General features: G+C 51.0%; 1 protein-coding gene across 1 annotated transcript; it reads right to left on the bottom strand.

Annotated features, from left to right (window-relative positions):
- Positions 1–8,728: 8,728 nt before the first annotated feature.
- Positions 8,729–9,655, bottom strand: LOC309601314 (olfactory receptor 14A16-like; the record flags this gene model as incomplete). Its single annotated transcript, XM_082334257.1, has 1 exon — positions 8,729–9,655. One exon carries the CDS (start codon positions 9,653–9,655, stop codon positions 8,729–8,731), a length of 927 nt encoding a protein of 308 aa, XP_082190383.1.
- Between the last annotated feature and the right edge of the window lie 724 nt (positions 9,656–10,379).

The following is a 10,379-nucleotide window of genomic DNA, read 5'->3' on the forward strand; positions in this document are numbered from 1 at the left end:
CTTCAGTATCCAAGTTTCCGCTATGCGCTCCCAGGAGACCAAAACCGTACACCAATATCCAAAAATTCCTACAAAGGGGGCTGTTGTCCTGAGAGGGTCACCCTTAAGTATCCAAGTTCCCCCTATGCGCTCCCAGGAGGCCAAAACACAAACTAATATCCAAAATTCCTACAAAGGGGGGGTGTCGTCCTGAGAGGGTCACGCTTAAGTATCCAAGTTCCCCCTATATGCTCCCAGGAGGCCAAACCATACACTACTATGTAAGTTATGCACAAAGAACCAACATTCACTCCCTCCTCACGCTTCGTTCGTCTCCGGCTGCTTCCCTCGCGGGAGAGCAGAACCGCGGATCGGAACTCCACACTCGCTTCGTACTTGCTCATACGTCTCGTTCACCCACAATCACACAGCACACCGCAAGAAGGTAGTATGGCACTCTCGTCTCAGGGGATCCTGTCCGTGACGCCAATTAAAATGTCCCGATCCAATGTCGGGAGAGGTTTTGATACGATCCCAAGGACGAGATTAAGACGCAAACGAGGTCAAATGCCGTACAACCTTTTGACTTCATTTTGGCGAACGAAGAGGTGAGGACCGGGTAGGGAGATGGGGGGGGGGGGGGGGGGAAGAAAAAGAAGAAAAAAGAGAGAGAGAGAAAAAGAGAGAAAAATAGAAAGAGCGTGCTCAGGCGGGTGAGAAAAGAGCCACGTAGGGGAACTAGCTACCGCCACTCCGAGTCCGGTGTTGTCCCGTCAATCAAAGGTCCAGTCGGTCCAGCCTCTGTGTCCTTCCAAGGAGGTGCACGGGGAAGGACGAGAAGAGAAAGAGAGGACCTCAAAAGGCGCACGTGGTCCTTTTATAGGGCCATGCACATGCGCAGAACAGGTCTGCGTACATGCAGTTTGCGCTTCTGCTTTTCGCGCCCTGGTCTCTGCGCAGGCGTGCGTGCAGTCCATGGCCCCGCCTTCCGCGTCCTGGCCTCCGCTTTTCGCACCCCGGTGTCTGCGCAGGCGTGCGTGCAGTCCATGGCCCCACCTTTCGCGTCCCGGCGTCTGCCTTTTGCGCCCTGGTCTCTGCGCAGGCGTGCATGCAAGTTCATGGTCCCGCCTTTCGTGTCCTGGTCTCTGCATGGGCATCCATCCTGTGGTGGTTTCGTCGGGGGCTGGATGTCAAACCCAGAAGATGGCGGTAGAACGGCAATGTCGAGACAATTCTGGTTCCATAACAGTCCTCGACAATTTGGAAGAGGCAAGATCCGTACAGGTAATTGTGATGCCACTGTGACACTGACTGAAAACACTCACGTTAAGCCTTTACCCTATTTCTAACCAGTAACCTTAAGTCCTAGCCCTACCCCTAAATGCTACCCCTCACCCTGAAGGCAATCCATTACTCTAATCCCTCATCTCAAAGTTTACCTCTAAATCAAAGTCGAAACACGTAACTCCTTGCCCTTACGCTTACCTTACAGATCACCCTAATCCCTTGTCCATACCCTTAGCATTAAAATGTTGGCCTTAACCCTAGCCTTCACTCCAGCCCTAATCAAAACCTTAATCCATAAAGCTAGCCCATGCCCTAACACTAACCAGCCACCCTGAGCACAACACCAAACCTACCTTATCAAACTTTGCCTAATCCCCAACCATTGAAGGCAAGATCTAGTCCCTAAACCCTAACCTGAACACCTCACTGCCAAGGGCCTTTTTCCCTTGCTCTACACCCCCTTACCTTCAGCCCCATTCCTAACCCTAACTTAAACTTTTTGTCCCCTTGGGGCAGGAAGGGGATTGTGAGTTCCAAGAGCAGTCACATGGCATTGGAAGAGGAATGTGAGGTTACTTGCATCTGATCAGCTCACAGGCCATGAGGAGGAGATGGCTAGGAATGCTATGATGAGGTCAGCTGTGCCTCGGGATCTCATGGGCCAGCAGGAGGCACAAGGCTGTGAAGGGGGCTGTGATTTCCCATCTGTCTCTGGAGTTCATAGGCCAGCAGCAGCAATGTGTCTGGGAAAGGGACTGTCAGGTCACTTCTTCCTGAAACAGCTGATAGGTCAGCCATTGAAACATGGTTGGGATATATGCTGTTAGGCTCCCACCTGCCAGTGTCTCTGATAGGCCAGCAGAAGGCACATGGTTGGCAAGTTGATTGTGGGACTCCCTTTCCCTAAGTAACTGGTAGGCCCATCCAGGAAGAGGGCTTGGATATGGCTGTCATGTCCTTTCTGCCTGAGTACCTGCTGGGACAGCAGCAGGCACGAGGTTTGGTTGTGTTTATCCGAGAAGCTGAAAGGCCGGCAGCAGGCACGTGGCTTGGAAGATCATGGTGAGGTTACTTGTGTCTGGTCAGCTGGTGCAGCAAGTCTTGCAGATCCTGTCTGTAGAAGGGTTATCCCATTTTGCTGCTGGGATCACTTTCAGTGTTTGCTTAGAAGGAAAAAAATCCAAGTCATCATTTCTACTGCCCCCAAAAGAGGCTGTTCACCTGTGATTTCATTGTTGCAGTCTTAGATATAGGGAAGGACATGCAGGTGACCTAATCACTGGTACCAAGTGGGAGCTGCCTGCATACTTCTCATTACAATCAAATTTAGTCTGCAACCCAGGAATATGCTCAGCACAACACAGCCTGAAGGCTCAGCTGTACGTGGAGCACAGCACAGCACAGGCCTGGGCCTACTCAGATTTCCTGTTGCATGGATCACTAACATCTTGATGTACAATGGTCTTGTGGTCAGGATGCCTGAACTGCCTGAGGAAGGCTGGGAAGAGGATGAGTTGTCCTCTAAGGCAGCTGGAGATACGGACACAATTTTAGGACCTGGTAGTCCCTGAGAACTTGGAAGGCCATGGACCTCTGCTAGAAAGCCATGGCTGAAAGGAAGATGGAAGGTGATCCCTGACCTGACATGGTGGGAATGCTCTCCTGGGTATGTTTTTCACAAGAAGACAAGGCAGGACTGGTGGAAGGTAAGGAGGGCAGCTTTGGCTGCAGTGCGAGTGAGGTGGTAGAGTAGAAAACCCTGTGGGAAGTGAGCAAGACAAATTGTAGCAGTGCTGAGGAGAGAGGAAGGATGACGTCCCCCACCTGCTGGCAGTGCTCTTCCTCATGCAGCCCAGGGTGCCGTTGTCCGCCTTTGCTGCAAAGGTGCAAAGCCTGGAGAAGAGAAGGCTTTGGGGAGACCTCCTAACAGCCTCCCCCTACCATCTTGGATGTCAATAAGGAAATGGAGCCGGGTTCTTCGCTGTTGTGCATGATGGGAGGATGAGGGCCAATGGGCATCAGCTGAAACAAGGGAGGAGAAACTTCCTTCCCATCAAGACAGTCAAGCACTGAAGCAGATTTCCCATAGAGCTTGTGTCATCTCCATCCTTGGAGCTTTTCAAGCCCCAAAGGAATATAGCCCTAAGCGACCGGGTCTGAGCCCAGAGCTGACCCTGCTCTGAGCAGGAGGTGGGCTTAGACACCTCACGAGATCCCTTCCAGCAGAAATGAGTTGGCATTTCCTTCCACCACACATCATGCCTTCCTGATGGGTGGCAAAGCACTCAGGTTCCCAGTGACCACTGAAGTCAGCCAGAAAGAAGTTGGGTCGGATGATCTGTGGTGTTCTTGTCTCGCTCCAGGCATTGTTGCTCCCATGCAGGGCTGCTTGGCAGGTATCCCCAGACAGCCCTGGTTGGTTCCTTTGCTTCACCTTTTCTTTCCTTTTTCCCTCTTCCCACTCACAATTTCTTCCCCTTGACCATCCTTGTACCCTCCCATGCAAACAGCCTATCTCTGTTTACCCTTTCCTCCTTGGCCCTAGTTTGCCTTCCTTTGTACCCTCATTTGGTGTTTCTGAGCTTGTCGCCATGGGAATTCCTACCCTCATCAGCAATGCCATTAAACTCGTACCTCCTTCTATTATCTGTAGTGTTCTGTAATTCCTGATAGTCTTATCTTGGCAGAGGCACCGCATGGCAGGGTGAGCCATCTGTGCGCACACATTAACAGCTGGCCCAATGGAGCTTCACTCTTAGAGGACCTTGAGAAACTCTGGGATTCGGCCAGTAGAAACCTCACAAAGCTTTACACGGAGAAGCAGCAAGTCCTTTCTTGGGGGCGGAATAACCCCAAACACAAGGGCCGACTGGGACCTGGACCACTCAGGAGTGACCCTGAGGAGAAGGGCCTGGGCGTTACGAGGGATGCCATCTGAGCCAGTGGGGCATGCCCACCACGACTAAAGCCAACTGCATACAGGGCTGCATTGGGGGGAGCATGGCCACCCAGACAAGGGAGTTATCATCCCCCTTGAGTCAGCTCCGGTGTGGCCACATCCAGGCTCATGTGTCTGCATGTGGGGCTCCCGATTGTGGAGGAAAGAGGAGGAACTGGAGAGGCTCCAGAGGAGATCTGCCAGGATGGGGTGTGGGGCCTGTGTGGAGAAGTTGAGGGACCTGGGCTTCTGTACCTTTTGAAGTGGAGGCTCAGTCACTATAGTGGTAGCCTTCAACTGCTTGAAGGGTGGTTTCAGAGATGATGGAGCTTTTTTTGGTAGTGGGAAGAGAAGGAAACCTCCACAAAGTGCTGCTTGGAAGGTTCAGACTGGAGGTGTTGAAAAAGAAAGGTCACTCAAAGGGTAGCGTTGTGGTGCAAGAGGTCACCCAGAGGGAGACTGGATCAGCCCATGGCTTTGTGTTTCAAGGAAGAGCCAGTGAGGATGGAGAGACATCAGTGAAGGTATAGAAATGCCAGGGTGAGAGCTGGTGGTAAAGGAAGATGGGTGTCTGTAGCTTGGAAGGCAAGAGGTGCAGGCATGGGGCAGTGTAGGACAGCCTGCAGTCAAGATGGGCAAGGGCTCTGGCAGAAGTGAAAGGCCCAAAGGAACCAAGGTCTTTGTCCCCTTGGCTATGGTAGTGACCTCTGCCACTGAGGCTTTCAGGCAGAAACTTTATTTTGAGTCTCTGGACTTTGTTGCTTCCTCGCCCCCGCTTGGGGATGCCAGGAGGTGTTACACAGTTTTTCGACACTTGGCACTGCTCGCCCTCACATCCCACTGCCCCCAGGAAGAGCCCTGAGCCTCGCATGAGGGACAGGATCTGCCTTGCCAGGGCCTGGGGAACAGGGCTTGGCCTTGCTGCTTGCTGATAAACCAAGGGTTTTCTCTGCATTACAGCCACCTGCCCAGTGCCTTTGCCTCCCTGCAATCACAGCCTCCAATTCTCTGCTCTAAGGAGTCCCTGGGGAGGCTTTGTCAGTAATGGCCCTCAGTGGGGCTCATTAATGCTTCAAAGTACTTTGGGTTTTGTTCTGACTTGGACTTCTGGAGAGGGTTGTTCAATCTTCTCTCAGCATCTGAGGATCATGGACTCAGCCCCAAACACACCATGAGGCTCGTTAAAATACAAAAAGCCCTAACAAGCTCTTTCTCTTCCTGTAATTTCCTTTAAGTCTTCAAGACTTGTACAGCTAATTGGAGTTTTTTCATAGTGGAGTTAAGGAGGAAGATTTCAGACCGTACCTAATAAAAATGACTTTTTTAAATTTAAAGCCTATATTTTATTAATTTTCAGTTTGAAGAAGAGGTAATAGAAGCCTATTCCAACTGATGTTGATGCAGAGTGTCTCCTCAGGAGGTCTGGAGAGGGAGGAAGAGCAGTCCCCTGAGGTCTGACACTGTATGGACAACTTTGCTCCTCACCTCCCCAACCCCAACATTTCTGTCATTGACCACCTGGGACTGACATCACTGTTCTTGCATCAGACTTCTCCACTGATCTCTGCAGCTGGATGGTACAGCTCCTTTGCACCATCTCCCGCCTGCTCTCCTTAGAGACCTGGCTGCACACACGTACAGAAGGCTTTTCCAATTTGTAAGGAGAGAAAATTAAAGCATGATCAGTTTTCATAAACAATAAACACGCTCCACAACCATATGCTAAGTCCAATCTGCCTCTAATGAGGTGGCCTCTCTACAAGGGATAATCTTATCAGAAATGTTTTAGATACCTACAAAAAGATAGATATGAACAGAATTCAAGAGACAGCTAGACAGACAATTAGACTGCTGAAAGACAGGCAAGCTTCTAGCTACCTGAAGATCAAGACAGCTGCATAGGTGAGAGACATCTGAATGAGCAAGGAGTAAGGGGAGGGAAAAACTGGAGAATAATGGAAAGGGCCTTTGTCTAGAGAGTCTGCATCTGAAAAGATGACGTTAGAAATGGTCATTGTATCAGGACAGGTGAAAATGTATGAAAGAGAGATTAAATACACAGTATAGAAGGCAGAATAGTGGTAATGAAGTTACACTGGAAGATTGATATTTCATTGGAATATCCCTTGTGAAAGGTCATGGGATTGGTAGAGGTCTCTTGGGAGTGAGGACAAGCCAATGCTGCACCCATCTTTGAAACAGGCCAAAAGCGCAACCCCGGGAACCCCAGGCTGTACAAGCTCACTTGGGGGAGGAGTGAGCCTTCCCATGAGTGCTCTTGGGGGACATTGCTGGGCACCTCAAAGAGCAGAAGGTGTCCAAATGCAGTCAGCATGGATTAGCCAAGGGTAAATCCTGCCTCACCAACCTGATGGCCTTCCTGATGAAGGAACTGCTTTTATGCACGAGGGGACAACAGTGGGTGTCATTTACCTCCACTCCAGCAAGACTTTTGGCATGGTCTCCCTCGATAACCTCGTACCCACATTAGGCCATTACAGACTGGATGGGTCGACAAAGAGATGGGTGAAACCCCAGTTGGAGGGTGAGGCTGAGAGAGCAGTGGAGAAGGGGTCATACCCTACCTGGAGGCCAGTGGGCCATAGTGGGGCATTGTGGGGCAGCACAGGGGCCTCTCCTGAGCCCTGTGCAGTTTAACACCTGTATCCATGACCCGGAGGAGGCAACTGTCACCACGTCTGTGGATGGCACTAAATTGGGAGGACCATTCCTGTGCCCTAGGGATGCCATTCAGGGCAAACCTGACAGGCACAAGGACTGTCCCATCAGGAATTTCAGGAGATAGAAGATGGACGATGTCCTGTGCCTGGGATAGACTAACAGCCTGCAGTTGCAGGGCCTGAGGACTGCCTGGCTGGGGAGCAGCTGTGCGGAAAAGGCCCATGGTCTCCCTCGATAGCCTTGTACCCACGTTAGGCTATTATAGCCTGGCACAACCTGGTAGCAAAGGCAGCCAGCAGAGTCCTGGTGTCTCACCAAGAGAGCAAGGGCAGTGATTGTCTCCCCCTGCTCATCGCTCCTTAGACCACCTGTACACAACCGTGTCCATTTTTGGGCCCTCACAGGGGAAGGGGAGGAGGGAGGGAGTGCCTGTGGGGCTGCTGGGCTCTTGGCCAGAGATCACCACCACAGCGAGGGAGGTGTTGATAACTGGCAGCAAGTTGAGTGGACAGTCATCGAGCTGCTCAAGGGCTGGAGCAGTTGCCTGGGAGGAGAAAGTGGAGGAAAGGGCCTTGTTGAACCTGCAGAAGGGAAGGCCTTGGGAACCTCATCGTGACCTGCCAGTCCCCATGGGGAGGTTTTCAGGAACATGAAACCGGTCTTGTACCCATATTGCTTGGCAGGAGAATAATAGGCAATAGTCAGATGTTGAAATGAGGAAGTTTCTGGCCAGAGATAAGGCAATGAGATATCTGCAGAGCATGGGGTGCTTTGAGCCGTAAACAGAATGTAAACCAATCCTCTGACTTGGGATCTCATTCAATGGAAATTTTCAATATTTTTCATGACAAGGCGATAAGCAGCTGATCTAGCTGGAGCTGTCTGGGAACGGGCTTGCCTGAGAGTCCAGCTGCGGCAAGAGCTGTGGATTTTGGTGTGAAACGAGTGTCAGTAGGAAATGAGTTTCCATTGTATTAATAATGGCAATGGGGTTAAGTATGACTGAGCCCCAGAGGAGGATGGGGGTGACCATGCAGCAAAGGTCCCTCCTGAGGGCTGGGCTGTATGGCCAGAGATGGAAATGGCCAGTGTGTGGGACTGGTCTGCGACAATTTTCCAGCGTCCTGGCCCTGGGGGTCCTCAAGCAGCTTCTGCAGCTCTCCACTCTCCCTTCCCTGTGCCTGCTGAGTCCCCACTGACTCCCACGGCACTGCAGAGTCCTTCTTCGTGGATACATCAATTTAGAGCTTTACTTTTGGAGGACTTTTTACCCTTGATGACATTTCACCTTCTGAGTCTGCATTCATTCCAGCCCCACCTGAGTTATGTGATGAATCCCCATCGTCTCCTGACCCCTCCAAATTCATTTCCAGAGAGTCTGGTACATGCCATCAGTCCTGTCAGACATGAAGCAACCTGAGGTAATAATGAGGAGCTGATGGACCATCTCCACTGCCATTGAACACCAAGAAGAGAGCCTTTAAATCAGAACTTTTGATCCAATGGAACCCAGTGTTACCATGCGCTTAACCCCAAAACCAGTGAGAACACAAGGAGAACAGAAATTTTAAAAGGCCAATTCCTTGGACATTTTCTTGGAAGCAACCTTGGAGGAAGAGCCCAGCCTTCAGTCACTGCACCCAGGAGATCACCTTTAACAGAAGAGCTGCAATCTGACAGGCCACATTTGACACAGTATTGTGCAAGGGTCAGACACAACAGGATCAAACCTCCACAAAAGGAGGATAAACCCAGAAAATTATCTCTCCATAGAATTATCACGAGTGAAAAAAACAGACTCTTTGTCTGGGAAACATGTAGAGGAGCAGAGGCAGGTTATTGTCATTGAAACAGCACCCATTGGATCAGTTTCCATAAGGTGCCCTTGAGCTCCCGGTTCCTCATGCTGTAGATGAGGGGGTTCACTGCTGGAGGCACCACCGAGTATAGCACTGCCACCACCAGATCCAAGGATGGGGAGGAGATGGAGTGGAGCTTCAGGTAGGCAAACGTGCCAGAAGTGACATACAGAGAGACCACAGCCAAGTGAGGGAGGCACGTGGAAAAGGCTATGTGCCTTTTCTGCTCAGAGGGAAACCTCAGTACAGCCTTGAAGATCTGCACATAAGATAGCACAATGAACACAAAACATCCAAAGTCCACAAAGTCACTAACCGCAAGAAGCCCAATCTCCCTGAGGTAGGCATCTGAGCAGGAGAGCTTGAGGATGTGGGGGATTTCACAGAAGAACTGGTCCACAGCATTACCATGGCAGAGGGGTAGTGAAAATGTATTGGCAGTGTGCAGCACAGCATAGAGGAACCCAGTGCCCCAGGCAGCTGCTGCCATGTGGACACAAGCTCCGCTGCCCAGGAGGGTCCCGTAGTGCAGGGGTTTGCAGATGGCCACGTAGCGGTCATAGGCCATGATGGTGAGGAGACAGAACTCTGCTGAAATCAAAAATACAAACAGAAAGATTTGGAAAGCACATCCTGCATAGATGTCCCTGGTGTCCCAGAGGGAATTGGCCATGGATTTGGGGACAGTGGTGGAGATGGAGCCTAAGTCAAGAACAGATAGGTTGAGGAGGAAGAAGTACATGGGGGTGTGGAGGCGGTGGTTGCAGGCTACGGTGGTGATGATGAGTCCGTTGCCCAGGAGGGCAGCCAGGTAGATGCCCAGGAAGAGCCAGAAGTGCAAGAGCTGCAGCTCCCGCTTGTCTGCAAATGCCAGGAGGAGGAACTGGGTGATGGAGCTGCGGTTGGACATCTGCTGCCTCTGGGCATGGAGGACTGTACTAGAGGAAAAAGACAGCGAAAAGTTAGGAGAGATTTCTCTGAGCAAAATAAAAGACATTTCTCATAGAACCCCTCCTCCCAAAATGTCTCTCTCTCCATTCAGGAAGGTCTTTGGCAGGTCCCTTTCATAAGCTCTGGTTGGTGCTGGCTGAGGGTGCCCCAGGGAGCAGGAGGCTCTGCTGGGGGCTCTGCAGGGGTCAGTCCTGCCCTACAGCAACAGGTAAATAGGAACTCAGGGCGACTGCACATTAAATCCACTCGTGATATCACAGATGTTTTCAGCATTGTCACTTCAAAATCACTCTACTGCAGAGCAGAAAAAATGCGAATTTTGTTTTCATAGAATCATAGAATCGTTAAGGTTGGAAAAGACCCTTTAGATCATTGAGTCTAACCGTTAACCTAGTGCTGTCAAGTCCACCACTAAACCATGTCCCGAAGCACCACATCTACCCATCTTTTAAATACCTCCAGGGATGGAGACTAAACCACTTCCCTGGGCAGCCTGTTCCAAAGCCTGACTACCCTTTCGGTGAAAAAGTTTTTCCTAATACCCAACCTAAATCTGCTGTGGCACAGCTTGAGGCCGTTTCCTATCATCCTACCACTTGTTACTTGGGAGAAGAGACCGACCCCCACCTCGCTACAACCTCCTTTCAGGTAGTTGTAGAGAGCAAGGTCTCCCCTCAGCCTCC

This window comes from Platalea leucorodia (genome assembly GCF_965183815.1).
Source record: "Platalea leucorodia genome assembly, chromosome: 31".
Lineage (NCBI taxonomy): Eukaryota > Metazoa > Chordata > Aves > Pelecaniformes > Threskiornithidae > Platalea > Platalea leucorodia.